The 16,844-nt window shown below is 61.7% G+C and overlaps 3 protein-coding genes across 3 annotated transcripts; all 3 read left to right on the top strand.

Annotated features, from left to right (window-relative positions):
• Positions 1-182: 182 nt before the first annotated feature.
• On the top strand, positions 183-6,287 carry LPMP_150520 (hypothetical protein; the record flags this gene model as incomplete). The annotated part of the gene is made up of 1 exon (XM_010699125.1): positions 183-6,287. One exon carries the CDS (start codon positions 183-185, stop codon positions 6,285-6,287), a length of 6,105 nt encoding a protein of 2,034 aa, XP_010697427.1.
• A 1,229-nt stretch (positions 6,288-7,516) lies between these two features.
• On the top strand, positions 7,517-9,553 carry LPMP_150530 (hypothetical protein; the record flags this gene model as incomplete). Its single annotated transcript, XM_010699126.1, has 1 exon — positions 7,517-9,553. The coding sequence occupies one exon, from the start codon at positions 7,517-7,519 to the stop codon at positions 9,551-9,553; it is 2,037 nt and encodes a 678-aa protein (XP_010697428.1).
• Positions 9,554-11,228: 1,675 nt separating this feature from the next.
• LPMP_150540 (hypothetical protein) lies at positions 11,229-16,340 on the top strand (the record flags this gene model as incomplete). The annotated part of the gene is made up of 1 exon (XM_010699127.1): positions 11,229-16,340. One exon carries the CDS (start codon positions 11,229-11,231, stop codon positions 16,338-16,340), a length of 5,112 nt encoding a protein of 1,703 aa, XP_010697429.1.
• Between the last annotated feature and the right edge of the window lie 504 nt (positions 16,341-16,844).

The raw sequence follows: 16,844 nt of genomic DNA on the forward strand, positions 1-16,844 counted from the left end.
TCCTCTGCTGCTTGCTTGGCTAATTACTCTGGGTTACTGTGTGCGTGTGCGCGTCTGAGCGTCCCCCTTCGCACTTCCTCATCTTCCCCTCATCAGCCCCACCTCCTCTCTCATCTTGTCTTGCTCGTCTGCCGGCGAGCGCCACGTAGTCTCTTTTCTTCCTCAGCAGACAATCGTCTGCGATGCTCTCATGGACCTCATCCAACGAGCCCTCCTCGTCTTGTCACCTCCCGGTCGATACCTGTTGTTCATCTTTCCTCGCGTCCTCCGTCCGACATGAGCGAGGCGATGCTGTCGGTACCGAATCTTACAGTCTCGAGGGTGCACTCTCGCCGACACGGACATACGTGGGCAGAGCTCTTGCAGACGAGATGGCGGAGACCGAGAGTCTCGCAGCGACTGGGACTCACAAAAATGCTGCCAGGGTACGAGGCAGTAGTGTCGGCCATGGACAAGGAGGCGGCGGTGCCGTGGAGGCCACTCCAGGCGGCCGCTCCTCTTCTCACTCCTCGTCCATGCCGGCGGCAAAAGAGGCGCCACGGACTGATATCGCTCACAGCCGCGGCGACAGTCCGTGCGTACTGGTAGAGGTGTGGCCTGCACACCCGCAGACTCATCCTGGCTCGCTGACCTCTGCGTTGGCGAAGGGACACCGCAGGGGCAGTGGGTCCCGAGACGATGGCCACGACGGCGCAGAGGTGCTGCAGCGACAGCAGCTGAGCACGCTCCCTATCACGGACATGCAGTCCTCTTCCGACACCATGGGTGCCGCAGGGGTACCGCATTACCAACACGCACACCGCACCGCCGCACTGCCGTCACGCAGCCCCCCTTCTGCTCAGTTGTCCCCCACATGCAACTCACCTCCGCTGGTCTTGACGGCAGCTACAGAGCTGCAACAGCAGCAGCAGCACGTCTACCAACCAGTACCACCGTCAGCGCTGGAGGTCACGCTTCCCCGCATCCTCGCCCTCAGAACTCCTTCGTTGCAGAGAGTCGTGAAGGACCAGCGACTGACATCGTCCTCCTCGACTCTGTGTACGCCAGCAGTCGCATGCCCAGTTTCTCCTTCCACATCCATTTCGCAGTCTGCAGCACAGCACACGCGCTCGCCCTCGCCGTCTTTGCGCAGCCCAACTCCACTGGACCTCACGGCGCCGCCGAAATATCGCCCAGCTTGCCGCAGCGACACGGTGGAGGTCGTGGAGGAGATTGGAGAAGTCGAGGACCCGGAAGAGGACGGCGATGTGGAACGGCGAGGCAACGGTGCCGCTGCCCCGCGGAAGTCCAGTCAGTCGACGCGGCAAAGGCCACGGAAGCTCAGCTTCAGTGGGCGACCAGCAACGGTAACAGAGACTCACTTCGCCACCGCCTCCCCGACAGAAGCCGGCGCACTTGACAAGGCCTGTGTAGCGCCATCTTCTTCCACCTCTTCCCCCGCTGGACTTTACTCCGATGCCAACGCATCTGGAGCACCAGCTAAGGCACAGGCAACACTTGTCGCCGCGGGCGAGTCGAAGCCAGCGCGGATTAGTGCACCGGAGGCCAATCATACGCTGAAGCTCGCAACAGGGGTGGCAGCGCAACAGCAGCTGCCGCCACTCTCGCCGCCACGCTCTCTCTCGCATCCCCTCTGCCCCTCTTCGCCATCTCTGATGGACCTTGGGTGCCCTGCGCGACTGCCTGAACAGCAGCGACTGTCATCACACATGCCCGTGGACGCGAATGGCCACGCGCACTCAGCTTCAGTGCCCCTGCCTGACCCACCTGCCACGTCTACGAAGGCTGCACCCCGCGTAGGGACAGCCACGACAGCAGCGCCTCTCTCTGTTAGACACAGAGAGCATTCACTACAGCACCTACAACCGCAGCCGTCGTCACCCCTGCGCCGGCGCCTCCACAGCGTAGACTGCTGTGGCGGTGGCAGTGTCGATGACGCACCTCCATGTGTGCCGCAAGTGATCCCGACGCATGACAGCGTATTCTTTCCTATGGGAACAGACGTGATCGCACCCGTGCTGCTGCACTACCTCAGCATCGCCGGATGGTCCACGACAGCGGGTGGGCGCGACTACTTCAATCACCGTCGCTTGCGTGGAGGCGAGGTGGCAGGCCACACGGTGCGCTGGCTGCACACAGCAAAGCCACGCGACCGATTTGTTTTTCTCGTCACGCCTGTGGTGAATCGCGAAGAGGCAGTGCTCGAGAGCGATACAGCCGCAGCAGCAGAGCAGCGCCGGCGGCGCGGACCGAGCAGCATCACTGGGGCATCTCCGTCGGTCGGTGGAAGCGAAGGCGGTGTCGCTACTGAATCCACACTCGACATGCCAAGCAGCGGTGGCAGCAGAAAAGAGCGTATGGCATCGCACGGCAGCACCTGCACGGCAACCACGAAAATATCTCGCTGGGGGTGGAATAAGCCCACTAACCTGCTGCAGATGCTCCACGCACGCGTCTTTGGAGAAGCACCGTGGTTTACCTACAACACCAAGTCGGCATGTGCGTTCAGTCGCATTACCCAGGTGAACGTCGATGACTCCCTCTCCGTCTCTGATGCAGCCACACCGAGCGGGGACATCCTCAGCGACCTGAGCAAGGACGACGACGACGACGATGACGATGACGATGGCATCATCGAGGGCAACACCAGTGGCAGCAAGTTCTGCAGTGAGGGCGCTTTCCGGCGTTCACCACACATCCGGGGCTCAACCCGATGTCTACGTCAATCCCTTCAATATGCGCGGATAGCAACGGTGGGCAACGGTGGTCTGCGTGAGGGAACCCCGCCGCACAGCATGTCGCCGACGCTCTCGGCGCGGCAGCTCTCGCAAAGCCCTTCTGCAACCGTAATGGGCACCGTCTCTTCCTTCACGAGTTTGTCGCCGCAATCGGTAAGGATTGCGTTCTCATCGCCCGGTAGCGAGCACGCAACGGCGCAGAATGCCTTACATCCCATCGCCTCAGCTCGCAACTCCAGTACCTTCGCCACCCCGAGCACCGGACTTTCACTGGTCCTCCCGCTCGCCTTCGACACGCAGCGCAGTCCCACCCCAGCTGAACTGCAACGCATCAGCAGTGTGTCCAGGGCTGACAGCGGCATCTACAACAGCTACGTGTGGTCACACAGCACAGGCACAGCGTCCGCGGCAAGCATGATGACCTCGCCGGTCACGCCGGGGCAGCCGCTGCTGTCGCTCATTCCTGCAGCGTCGGCTGCGCCCTCGTCCGGGGCGGCGAGCACCACGCCGGCCACTGTCGGCGTCGAGGTCGTGGTAGTCGCCCACGCCGATGTGACGGCGATGGACTACGCATCTCGGCTCACCTCGCATCGACTTTCCATTGAAGCCAAAGCGGCGCACACGTATTTCTTCCCCTTGCTCAGCGACGCCTTGGCGTACTACCAATGCGAAGATGCGATGGAGCTCATGGAGGAGCAGTGGGCTACCGGGGTGGCGAGTCAGATCCCGCGTCCACACCCGGCAGCCCCGTGCTACCAGCGGCAGGAACAGCAGTGGGAGCGGCGGCGGCACGACAGCCACCAGTCGGCGACCAGGGGCGGAAGTGCGGGTCACTGCACGAGCGTCCACACAGTGCCGTTCCCATCGCTTGGAGAGACGCTCGTGCACGAGGATTCCGACGAGCCAAACTTGCTCTCGTCTACCTCTCGGGGGTCGCCACTGACTAGAGCAGATTCGCACGTTTGTCGCGTCGATGGCTGCCGCGGAGTGCAAAGGCCTCGGCGCAGCAGTGCCGCTCCAGACAGCACAAGGGATACCCTGTGGGGTGGCAAGGGCAGCGAGGTAGCGCGCGACAGCACCGCCACCGGTGTGGGTCTCTCCGGACCTCCGCTCGGGCTGCATCGACACCATCCGTGGCAGCCACACAGCACGCCCACCCTCCCATACCAAGCAGCGTTGCCGCCGCCACAGTCATTGAGTCTGTCAGATGCACTGCGCAACGTCAAGAGCATGAGAAGCATCAACGACAACGACTCGTCCATGCCATCAACCTCTACCGCCACCTCGCCGACGGCGGCACCTAAGAACTTCCACTGCCGGCCTTTCCAGCACCCGCTTCCGAGTGACCCGTGCAGCCCACCAGAGAACAGCTTTGCAGAACACATGAGGAGCATCGCCCCGCAGGGCCATGAGGAGCGAAGCATCAGCCGCAGTGGTGCGCGCAACAGTGGCCAACTGAGTCTCAGCAGCAACGCCGCCAGGTCTCCGCTGTTTCTTCCCTGCAGCCCTGCAGCTGCCCGCACCACCGCCGTTTCAGCATCTGCGGCCCCTCGCCCTGGTCTCAACTCGCAGCCGCAGCTATGCTGCCGGTCGCCAGTGCGGCCGCGCCTGACGTCCTCGCACGGCGAGGTAGTCGTCAGTGTGTACACAGCTGACCCCGTCTTCAACACCATTCTGCGCGAGCTGCTGGTACCGGAGCCGGGCACGCACCCATACACAGTGAGCGTGGCGGAGCAGAAGCGGCTCCTCTCCATGGTCGAGGTCGGCATGCCAGCATGGTCTATCTTCTACAGCTCTACCGGTCTGCCATACCGTCGTCTGTTCCGCCTGCTCTACTCGTGCTTCACCAACCTCTGGCCGCTGCTCTCACTAGCCGTCGGGCTGTATGACTTGTACAAGCACCTACCGCAGCTGAAGCGGTTCATGGAGCATACACTGGATCCCATCACTCGGTGGATGGAGGAGCGCTTTACCATTCGCATCTCCGTCCTCATCACGTACCTGATCTCCGTCCTTGTCACCATCTTCAGCAGCCTCAGCTCCTTTGTCTCCCAGTTTTACCTCGCGCAGCTCTTCTCTCTGCCTGTCGTGCAGCTCTTGCTGGCGCTGCTGAAGCTCCCCTTTGTGATCGCCTTCGACACGCTGTGGACTCTGGCAACGACCGTCCTCAGCACCGTCAGCTTTGTGCTGCAGGTGGTGCGTATGGTGGTGATGGCGCCGCTCGTGCTGGTCACGAACATCGCTTCGCTGCGTGAGGCGTTGGGGGCTGCTGTTCCGGTAGCCATTGAGGGGACGTCGATGTCGGTGAAGTGGTGGCGTGCGTGGATGGAATTCTGGGAGACGGTCGCGTCGCCCATGAAAAACGCAGCGCGGGCGTGGTGGGACTCCATGATGCATGTCAGCACCTCGGCGGCGCGGCGCGAGACGTCGATCCGGCGGTGGACCTCCCCCAAGCTGGAGCAACTAGCAATGGCAGTCGGGGAGATGCAAGACTGCTTCGCCATCAACGCACAGTTGTGGTGGCCTTATGTTGTACTGCCGGGCATTGAGCTCAAGGTGGTGCTGAGCGTGGCGCTTGTGTACCTGTATTGGTTGTTCCTGGTCATCTCTCCTGAGCTCTGGGATGAGGTCATCTACGCCTCTGGCGTGCGACACCACCCGTCCCTCAGAAGAGGGCAATCCGCATCGCCACCGTCGATGATAGCTACAACGGCGTCGGCACCGTCCTTGGCCTTCCCAGCTACACCACCAGCCGACAGCCACGTGGACGCGCAGTACAAGGGTGGCAACATCGACGTGTGCGACGATGGAAGAGGCATGTCGGCGTCGACTAGGTCTGTGAGTGTGAAGTGGAGCTTGTACGCCTTCTTCCACGACCTGCCTCAAGATGCGGAGAGCTACTCTTCTCCCTCCCCGTCCTCTGCCAGCATGCAGCCGCCGTCAACCGTCTCCATAGCGAAGTCCCCGAGCCCCGCTGGTGCCGGCAGCACCCCTCCCCCCTTCGCAATGCACCTGAAGCCGCAGCAGACTTTTTCAGCCCTCGTGGTGGAACTGTTGTTACCCAACATGGTACTGGAGCTCCTGCATCGTGCCCGCAGCGCGCTTGTGCTCGGCTGGTCCGGCGCTGCAGTGGTGGCATCACGCATGGCGGCGAGGCATGCGAAGAGCTCGCTGAGCGACGCCCCCCTTAAAAGGAGCAACGCCAGCGCAGGCATCAACGCATATTGCCAGTGCTCGTGGGTGGAGGCGCTTTCTGCGGTGTGCTTCGGGAACCACACAGCTGCGGAGGCGGCAACCGCCACCAACGTGTCTGGGCACGGCGGCCCCATGAGACGGTACGTGAATCCACTCGTCGTGGACGTGCGGTGGGACGGCGATGAGCCATTTGCCTCTCCTGAAGAGCTGCTGCACGTCTGGCAAGCAGCCGTGACCGCCAAGTGGGGTGACGCCGTCGGACGTGAGACACGGCGTGCAGCAGCGGCGATGGTGGCGCCGCAGGACGACGCGACTGCAGCGGGCAACGTGCACGTCGAGGGGATGCGACTTTGACGCTTACCGGAGAGGAGACAAGAGCAGGGAAGGTGTGTACTTTACTCGTCAGGCAGGAGGCAACGGTGCCGCTCGTACAGCTTCCTACAAGAAGACTACAACAACGGGAGTCATCGCCGAGGAACATGCAATATCAACCATGCCTCTCTAGCATGGCTGCCAGTGAGACTGTGTTGTGGCCGTTGAAACGGGGGGCGGAGGTGGCGTCGTGTAGAGGACTTGCGGCATTGTGCATCATGGTGATGGTGCCTCGCTGTGGTGGAGAATCACTGATGCACGGTGCGGTGTGCCGCGGCTTTTCTCTTTCTGCCTCTGAATGTAGTCCGAGTGTGTATGTGCGTGTGTCCCTCAGCCGGTCGCATCTCAGCACCAGGGGTGCCCTTGCCGTTTCCTCTCTTCCTTCCCTCACCCGCCCTCGCTCACCGTCTTGGGTGGAATCTGGGACTTTGCCGCCCTCCCCCACCTGTGTGTACGGTGAGTGCTTTGCCCACCTCTCTGCAGGCGCATTAGTGTGGGTGTAAGTTTCTGCAATCCACAGACTATCCTCGACACAGATGTGTTGTGCTCACCCAACATCACAAGCACATCGGCTGCCTGAACCTCTGAATCCCTCTTTCTCTCTGTATCTCACCGCATCCATACGTTCTCTCTTGGTGCCAACTCCTCCTTCCTTCGCTTTGTCTCTCATGAAACGTCTGCACCCGTGGCCGTACACACGTGCGCACCAACGAACGGAGCGCCAGTGAGTAGTGAAGCTCCCCGCCGCTTTGGCCTCTCGCCACTTCGCTCGCTCTTTTTCCGCTTCTCTTCTCTTGCCCCCCCCCCCAGCCCCAAAGCCCGTCACGCACGCCTTCGTTCTCACCACCACCACCACCGCCGCCCTCAGCGAGATCTTCGTAGCACCAATTGCCTCTCCACAGCTCTGTAGATCTCGGCCCCCACCCACCCGCCCACCCACTCACTCACCCCCTCCCTCCCATCCTCTGCACACGGTGCTAACTCCCTCCACTCCCCTTAGTCCCTCTTTTCCCAAGTCTGCACAGGTGCCCCCTCACCACGCGAGAGCGTGTGCGTGGCTGTCCACGTCTTTGTGCCTGTCGTGCACGCAGTGCGTTTGTCTTCCTGGCGAGCGCCATCCCCCAATTCCCCTCCGCTTTTTCATCTGCACGCGCTCTGCGTGTCACACCTCACGGACACCTCTTCTGCTTCCGTCCTCCTTGTGTGCTGTGATGACCTTGAACGCCAATGCTGTGGAGCAGATCTCCAAGACGCGCCAGTCCGTGCTCGATGTAGGGCAACGCAACCAGCTGGAGGTGGTGCAAGCCGAGGTGCGCCGCAACAACGAGCAGCTCACCATGCTCCGACGCGAAAACAAGGAGCTGCGCTTGGTGCTGCAGCAGACCATCCGCGGCCAGCGCAACATCAGTGTGGAGGACCACTACGCCAAGGAGGAGGACCTTCTGCACAACAAAATGTGCGTGCTGAAGCGCAGCATCAACGCCGTGAAGGGCAAGAATGCCGAGTTACTCAAGGAGATCGAGCGAACCACCGAGGAGAATCACTTCATCCAGCAGGAGGGTAACGGCGTTCTGGAGGAGAACTCCACCATCGCGCATAAAATTCGCGCCCTCGAGAACCGCCTGGACAAGTGCCTTGTGAAGCACAATGAGGTGCAAACCATTCGGCGCACGTACGAGACGCTGCTGGAGCGGCTGCAGCTGGAGCAGGCCGGCTTCAACACACAGGTCTCGTCCACAGAGCAGGCGCTGCAGTGCGCCAACAAAGAGCTGGGCGAGCTGGTGGCGGTCTGGAAAAGTGCAGCCAAGGCGCGAGACGCGGCAAAGGCCGAGGTGTCAGACCTGAAGGCGCAGCTCGCCGCAGAAAGGCAGAGGCAGCGCAAGGACCTCGACGAGCGCCGCGCCTTCATCGAGTCGAAGCGGCAGCAGCTGGCGAAGAAACACGAGGCAATACTACTAAAGCTTACCCAGCAGGAGGAGCGACATGCGCGCATCCTGCAGAGCGCGGACGGCGTCGCCGGCAGCTCCGCCCGGCGCCGCGGACACCACAGCCGCGCCGCGTCAGCCGCATCGCTCAGCCCGGATGAGGTGGAGCAGCTGCAGGCGCAGAAGACGGCGTATCTCCGCCTGCGTGATGTGACAATGGGCACGAACGTCTCGGATGTCCTCGCAAAGCTGCGCGAGCGGTCGGCTCATCATGTGCAGCTGCAGGCCACAGCGGCAGAACTCGAGGTCAGCATGCAGCAGCTCGACAATGAAAAGTCGGCACTGCAGTCGGAGTGGGAGGAGGTGAACCACCGCGCCGGCCACGCGCTTGTGTCCGCGCGTGTGATGCGGGCGGCTCGCGACATACGTGGCGGTGCAGATAATGAGAACGTCGAGACATGCGGGGCCGATGGCAAGGACGGCGAGGGCAACAGCAGCAGAAACGCCGCGGCGGAGGTCGGCGGTGCCGAGGCGGTCGACTACGGCCTTCTCGCGGACCGGTGTCACGAGCGTCATCTCGTTCTGGAAGAGTTCCGCCAGCACCTGCACCAGCGGCAGGACGAGCTCGAGGAGGCGGAAGAGAAGCACAACGGGCTCGCCCAGCTTCTCCGGGAGGTGGATCTTGGTGTGCAGTACCTGGCCGAAAAGCTGTCCATCTCCGCCGCACTGCCTGTTGCGGCGAACGCAGCAACGGACGTCTCTGCCGCACCGCAGCAGCATCAGAATCAGCGACTCGCCACTCAGACCAGTCTGACGAACGATCTGCTGCGCAACTGTGGTGCCAAGCTGCATCTGATGCTGGAGGAACTATCTCCCGAAGAACTGGACGCCGTCGTGCGGTCGATGAGCACGGCCAAGTTCCTCATTCCTGGGACTAATGTGCGAGTCCCCGAGGTGCTGGAAGCACAGCGCGTTCAGCGGCAGCAACAGACCTCCTCAGCATCCCCCGCGCGCATGTCGCCTTCGCACGTTGGTGGAGCTTCCCTGTCACAGGCCTCTATGGGTGCACAGGGTGATGGCCCCTCGCCGACGACGCGGCATCACGGGAGCGTTGATAGCGATACACAGGCAGCTGGCGTGGCGGCCTCTGGTGCATCCGCCGCAGCTGTGGCTGCAGTGTCCTTGGTGGATGACTACCCTGAAAACGAAATCCACGACCGGCAGGAGCTGAAGATGATGTCGATGGCGATTGTGGAGCGGGAACAACAGAAGGCGCGCAAGCGTCAGATGCAGCAGCGACGCACCAAGGAGGAGGTGGCGTAAGCGAGCGAGGAGAGGCGTCGTGCGTGTGACAGCGAGAAAGGGGGCATCCGTTCTGCATCTCTACGCGCCATCCTTTCCATCGTCACTTCCCCTCAGTTTTGTGTAGAAGTGCCTCCGACAGGATCACCAATACACGCAGCGACGCCCACACAACCACCTTCACTGTTCCGTTGTCGCTGCTACGCCTCTAGTAGTGCGTCATTGCCTGCACATCCAGCAGCTCTCTGAAGGCACTACTCCCGATCCCCCCTCCTCCCTCTTCCTGCCAGCCTCTCCAAGCTCCCCTCTCCCCTCTCTCAGCAAATCATCTTTAGCTTCGTGAGGGACATGATGTCGAGCCGAAAGGAAAAGTAACGGAGAAAGGGGAGGAAAGCGCCGCGCGGACAGCCTTAATGCTGCACACACACACGTACATGGATATACATGTGCATGTGTGTGTGTGTGTGTGCGTGTGCTCTCCCTATGTGTTGTACCGAGTGGGTCTATCTGAGCGAGACGCCCCCACTTTCTCTCTCTGTCAATGTGGTTCGCTCCCGTCCCTTCTCGCGTTTGGTGTCGTGTTATCGCTTGGCTTCGTTCACTTGCTTTCCTTTCCTCACTTATGTATGTACACGGGTGTGGTCCTTTCCGCCGCCACATCCTCTTTGGGTGGAGGTGACGCCACTCGCACATTCGCGCGCGCGCTCTCCGCGTGTCAGAGCCTCTCGTCCTCCTCCCCCCGCTGCCTCCGGTGTTAGCGACTGTGTGCGTAGCTCTCATACCTACCCCACACCCCTTCATCTCCTCTGTGCAGTAGCCCCTTTCCCTCCACCCACCACCATTACCCTTTCGTTTTCCGTTACCAATGATGTCCCCTCCCCCCCCCTCACGCCTGTGCTCAGCCACCCACAACAACCAACGTCATGACTGCCTCCTCGAGCGCCTGCGTTTGGTGAGCCACAGGCATTCCAACGACGATGCGCCTTTTCTTGCGCTCTCCACGTGGGCCGAAGAATGATGGATCGCTTTGTCTTGACGGGGCGCCGAGGCCGCTGCCAGTCGACGCACCGACACGCATACGCGACAATACCCCCCCCCATTGATGGTGCTTGGGGTGCCGTGTCATGTCCTTCGTCATCTTTCCCTCTCTCTCTGCTGACGGAAGTGTCGAGGGTTTCTCTTGGTGTCTCTGGAGTCTGCCGATAGTGGCGTCGGTGCTCATGGGCAAGCACAGACAACAGGGCTCTGTGTGGCTCTACCCCTCCCCCTCACACGCCTTCTCTCCCTACGCCTTCTCCACAGCCTCTTTGGGAGGTGCACACACGTGCGTACCGAACACACTCGTCTACTCTCACTCACGCACACTCCTCTATAGGAGCCGGGGTGCTTCTTTCCAGCGTGCGGTCATCCTTTCCCCAGACTCCTTGCTCCGCCTTCCTTCCCCACCCCCTCCTGCTGATGAATCCCTCACACCCTTCCTCTTCGCTCCTCTTCGCGTTTCCGCTCTCGACCTAAGACGACGCAGCGCCGTGTAGTGCGGCCTACTACAAAATCACCACCGTTGCCACAACTGGCCTGTTGGGTGGGCCGGTTGCTTTCGGGGTGTGTTCTCTCTGGCGTTGGTTTCGCTAGTACTGGCACCTCAGCAGCTTCATCGCTGCCTGGGCAGCGCACGCGCGTGCGTGCGTCCGCGAAAATGACGGGTACGGAGGCTGCGGCCTCTGACACATCGACGCCCACGTCGTCGTCACCACCCACGGCTGCTACACACAACGATAATGCCGTTCCCGCGCAACACCAATGGCAACAGCAGCAGCAGCAGCAGCGCCACCTCCTCCGCTGCTTCGCGTTGGCAGACCTCCTTGACGTATCCCCGACAGTGAGTCAACAGCTGGTGACTGCCGCGACAGCGCCGTCTAGCTGGCTGAACCACACACTCAACACTCCGCGCGCCAGCTTCCAGGGCTCCACTGAGAGCGACTCCACGATGCAGGCGTATCACCTGGAGCGCCTCCTCGTGGCTGCCGTGCTGAAGCGGCTTTTCGATAGCGACTGCGGCTCTGCCACGAGTGTTAAGAACATTAGTAGCGCAGCAGCAGTGCAGCCGGCAGCCCCTTCGGTCTTGACGCTGACACAGCAGCCCGCGCGAAAGCGACCGTTCTCATCCCTGACAGCGCACCCGTGGACGCCAGCACTGTCTGAGTCGGGAAGTTCCTGTACCTCTCCGCAACGAGCAGATGGCGGGCTGCAGCTGCTGCTGCCGGCGGTGTTGTACTCCTCACAGGGAGTGGCCCGCGTGGACGCCTTGCATGCGTCTTTCCTTCCGCTTCTACTTGTCGCGCTACTGCAGCACGTGAGTGGGGAGAGCAGCGACGGTGGCGATAGTCACGTCACAGGCCTCTCGACGTCGAAGCGAGGGGACGACGCCAGCTCCGTCAAGACTAATACATCCGCGGCAGTATTATCGCTGGGGCAGCAGCGATGCTGTCGTGCCGCACTTCAGCGGTTGTTGTCACTGTACGTACCTCTATTCATGCAGCGACGGCGTGCTACCTGTGCCGCGGTGAGCGCCATTGTGGAATCACTACAGGAGTGCTCGTGTGGTCGTCGTGTTGACGCCGAGGGCACTGCCGAGGTGGAAGAAGGCCAAACGCGCATTCAACGACCAGTCCATCACCATCTGTGCTGCAGTGAGGTCAAGCAGTGGCTGCGCGCGACTCGTCTCTTGTCGGCTACGCTTGTGGCGTCTCTCTCCCACGTGAGTCGACGGACCGGTACTGCAACAGCAGCAGCACTGTCGCCGCCTTCAGATGCCGCTCTGGTGGACGAGGACGACTTGATGGAGGCGCGGTGGACGCTGGAGATAGCCGGGGTGTGGATGAGTGCGGCAGGTATACCCCTCCAAGGCGGCACGCCAGTGGCGGATGGGCGACGTTCGTCAGACCTCTTGTGGCGGAAAGAACTGTGGAGGGGAGCTGGTATGAGCGCCTCGAGTGGCCCCGAGCACCTGGAGCCCGATGGTGGCATCCGCGCAAGTGATGCGGCTTCACCGCATCGAGAAGACCGCGCGCTGTTCACCATCGCCACCGCGGAGGTGATCGCGCTTGCGGAAATTATGTGCGTCATAGGCGAGGAGACATGCAGCGACATCTGTCCCCACGACACTCTGTCACCACAGCAGCACGAGGGCAGCCGCGTTGGTGAGCAGAGCCAATCGGTACCATCGTGCTTCACCTGTGGTAGTAGTCGTACAGTGGAAGTGCTACGCGATGTGACCAGTTTCTTCCTCGGTCGGCGTCACAACAACAGCTCTCGCGATCCTCTCCGCACCCTTCCGGCTTCCGCAGTGTCGACAACGGAGCTTCACCATCGCTACGTCCTCCTCCTTGGTGAGCGTCTGGAGGAGGAGCAGTGCCAGCAGCATCGCTTGCTCGCCGCAGCCGAGCGCGCCGTTCACCGAGTTCTGCGACAGCAGCACCGACAGCATCCCGGGGTCCTCTGGCAACCGCCTGGGATGCTCGTGGCTCTGTGCAGCGTGACCTCCTATCAACTGCGCACTCAGCTGCACCGACGCGAGCAGCGCATGGCTGAGCTCTGCACCGCGACGACAGCGACGGCGACGGCGACCATGTTGGCGGTACCGCACACAAATGCGGTCTCGTTTCCTCCCTCTGGCAATGTGGTCGCTGACGACAAGAGCCCTATCAGCAACAGTGAAGCTGACAAAAACTCTCAAAACTATCGACAGCCACCTAGTGATGCTCCCCCTGCCGCTACTGCAACGAAGCCCGCGCAGCTAGGAGAGACGCTTTGGTCTGAGGATGACGAGGATAGCGATGATGCTGCAGCCCAGCATGAGAAGGGCCAAGGACGGTGGTGCGCTCATTCCATGAAAGCAGAGACTGCGCTATTCGCGCATGGTGTGCCGCCTCCCTCTCTAGCTAGCCCCGCAACCAGAGCAGCAGCCGATACAGGGATCCCCACGCTGTCACCCCCACCGCCGAGGTCTCCAGTGTCATCCGCCCCGTCCCTTGGGCGTGCACCTGCACTTCTTCGCTACACCCCGCGCACAAACAGCTTGCGCCACGTGTCCCACGTTCATAATGCGCCGCCCATCACGCATGCAAGTGAGGGTATGCCAGCGGCGGCTGACGAGGGCACCGAAGATGCTGAACAATTCATGGGCGGCAACAGCGACTACTACGCGCCTGCTCAGTCAATGGAGCGCCTTTGGGAGCTACCGTCGCGTGTACCGCAGGATTGGACACCAGCGCTGGCCACCCTGATGGCCTGCTGCTTGCTGTGCCTCAGACCATCCTCGGCAGCGACGGCGGCGTCACGACTCGCGGTGCTGCTTGGTAAACCGCTGCGAAGTAGTCACTCGGCAGAAGCAGAGTTTTCGCACAACACTGCTGCTACTGCCATCAGCGGCTTAGCCTCTCCACCGTTGGCAAGGCGAGTTACCACCCGGTCACTGAGCCTTCTTGACTTCGGTTTCAGCAGGCGCCACGAGGCGCCAGCGGCAATGGCAAGCGGTGTAAGTGTGGGCAGCAGCGGGCACAGTAGAAGTACCGCCAACAGTATCGCTGGCGTATCTATGACAGTGGATAGCACCAACGGAGGCGGTGAATCAACCGGTGCAGTGGGGGCACTGGCGCAGTGGCACCTGAGAGGACTGATCCAGCAGTTGCGCCTCCCAGCAAACGGGCGAGTGCTGCCGAGTGTGCAGGCTGGCACAGAGGGCCGTCAAGGCAGCCGCGCTACAGCACCAAGAACGCACTCTACTACTGCATCATCTTTGCTGACTCCTTTCAGCAGCACCGCCAATCACGGCGACATGAATAGTGTCGCATGGCCATCCTTGCCGTCTGCGGGCGGTGTCCTGCGCCGACTCGACCCCGTGTCCCTCCTCGCTAGTTGCTTCGCCCTGATGCATCTACTACAGACGCAGCCGCACTTCTTCCAGCAGGCGAAGTTGGGCGGACGCACAATGCAGGAGTTGCGTCTCGGCGTGCTGGAGGCTCGCTGGGGCGGCGAGCAGGGGTGCGCAACACAGATGCTGCAGCGCCACGACTCGGCGGCGTGCACTGTAACGGTGTCTGTCAGCAAGGTGTCAGGAGCCCTTGCGGTTGGCACAGCTGGTGGGCACGCTGTTCCGCGCGCTGGTGCCGCTGATGCACTGCACTTTACCCGTGGCCACTCACTGTGGGACTGCGCCATCGCAGCAGCACCGGTCGGGCCGCTGGGAATGGATGCGAGCGTTGACGACGGGAACGGTGGTGACGCTGCTGCGGCGGTACCGGCTGCGGCAGTCGATACCTACAGCGGTGTGGAGGACTGCTGCGATAAAGCAGCGGCGGCCATGTGCAACCTCACCGAGGCACTTCTGGTTGCCGTTTCCTACGTTGGGTGCCGAGCCATTGCAGCGGCGTTGCTGCAGTTCGCAGCACCAACCGTCGACAGCACAAAGGCGGTGGACGCGAGTGTCCTCTCGTGTCGGGGCGGTGGAATCGCCGCTCCCGCCGCTACCTCTCCTTCCTCCCGAGACCTTTGGTGCGACGCTCTGCAAGCGATCACGGGGCTGTTACTGGAGGCGCATCGTGCACACAGAGGCGGCGCCGCCGCCAGTCGTGTTCAATCCATGGAGGCGGCAGCAGAAAGAGGTAGTGGTCACCACAACAGCATTCGTACCCGCACTGACGGCATCCTGTCACCTCTCAGTCACTCGGCAGACCGAGTGGGCACGCTGGGACCAACGGCAACCGCGACAGCCGGGGCATTCATGCCAGCCTCCAGCGCATGCACAAGTGCATCAGCGCCACCGCAACTGAGTGAACCCCTGCGAGCATTCAGTGTTGGCGCTGCTCCGACGACGACCTCGTCTCGTGCAGCTCGTCTCGCTAGTGATACTGGACGCGGCTCCTACTCTGCCACCTCCCCTCCCATCACGGCCTCCACAGTACCCCCGTGGCCATCACCGCTGTCCATAGAAGCACAATTTGGGATCGGTGCCTTCTTCATTGCCCTCGTACGAGCGCTGTTGCAGCTCCACGCGTCGTCGTCAACGGCCACGGAGGCGACCCTCAACAGGGCCCCGGACGGTCAGAAGCAGCCGCATTGGCCACAGCCGCTCCTCTGCGTTGTCCAGTGCCTCTACGCAGTCGCTAGCATCATTGATGACCTGCTGCACGACTACACCCACGCGCCGCCTGCTGTGCTGTGTGACGTGCTCGTGATTATGTTGACAGGACAGCCGCTGCCGCACTCGGCAGGGATGGGGAAGGAGGCGGGTGTAGCAGAGCCGCCGCCGCTGCACGTCAGCGCCACGCGTACAGCATGGGAGGCACTGCACTTGACGCCCTTCTGGGACGATGTCTTGCTAGGTTCCGTAGAATATGCAAGTCGCGCGTGGGCGTGCCCTGAGGAGTGCAACACCTCCCTCTCACCAACTCAGCTTACCCGCCCGCCGTGGCAGAACCTCCTCGGATACATCCCATGTTCCCGAGACCCCCTTTCCACATCATGGTTGCCAGCAGCTTTTCGTGGGTCACCACGCTCTAGCACCAGTTGGACACTGCTTGCCCTGCTGGCAAAAGAGGACGACCTCTTCTTGGAGAGCAGAACGACAACAGCAGCTGTGAAACCGGCGCACGCAGCTGCGGCCGTGACAGACGGCGACGACGTGCATGAAATGCCGACGACGGATGCAAACGCGGCGGACGAAATTCGCCAGCTGAGTATTTCCCTTGTGTCCTCCACACGGTATGCAGGGTGGATGAAAGCGCTGTGCGAAGCATGGCAAGCGTGACTGAGAAAAGTGCAGGTGATCGCCTCTACTCTCATTCCCTTCTCACCCTACCCCAGCACTGACTCACCCACTCAGCCCTTCGCATAGCTTCCTCTGCGGAGCTCCGCACCTACGCCCAGGCATATGGGGTCTCACCTTGGACGAGAACATAGACCGAACGCATTGGGGACTCTGACGCCTCAGGGACTAGACCGCCAAAACGGAAAGCGCAACAGCAGAGCGAGGCGAAAAGCTGCGGAGAAGGGAGAAAGCAAGCCTGGCGGAGAACTGCGTGCGTGAGGAGGGTTTTGCGCTTCTCCCTCGTTCAATCCTCAGCCGGCCTATTACATGGGCGCCTGCACTTCACGAGGAACGACTTGACGCCTTTGGTCTTCGGGTGTTTTGCTGGTTTGCGCGTGAAAGGCGAGAAAAAATGCAAAACGGAGCTGCTCGCCCCCTCCCCCTAACACGCTTCGCTGACTCACCCTCGCCTGTGTTAATGCCGCCTCCTCTTGCATCTCCCCT

The sequence above is a fragment of the Leishmania panamensis genome (genome assembly GCF_000755165.1).
Source record: "Leishmania panamensis strain MHOM/PA/94/PSC-1 chromosome 15 sequence".
Classification (NCBI taxonomy): domain Eukaryota; phylum Euglenozoa; class Kinetoplastea; order Trypanosomatida; family Trypanosomatidae; genus Leishmania; species Leishmania panamensis.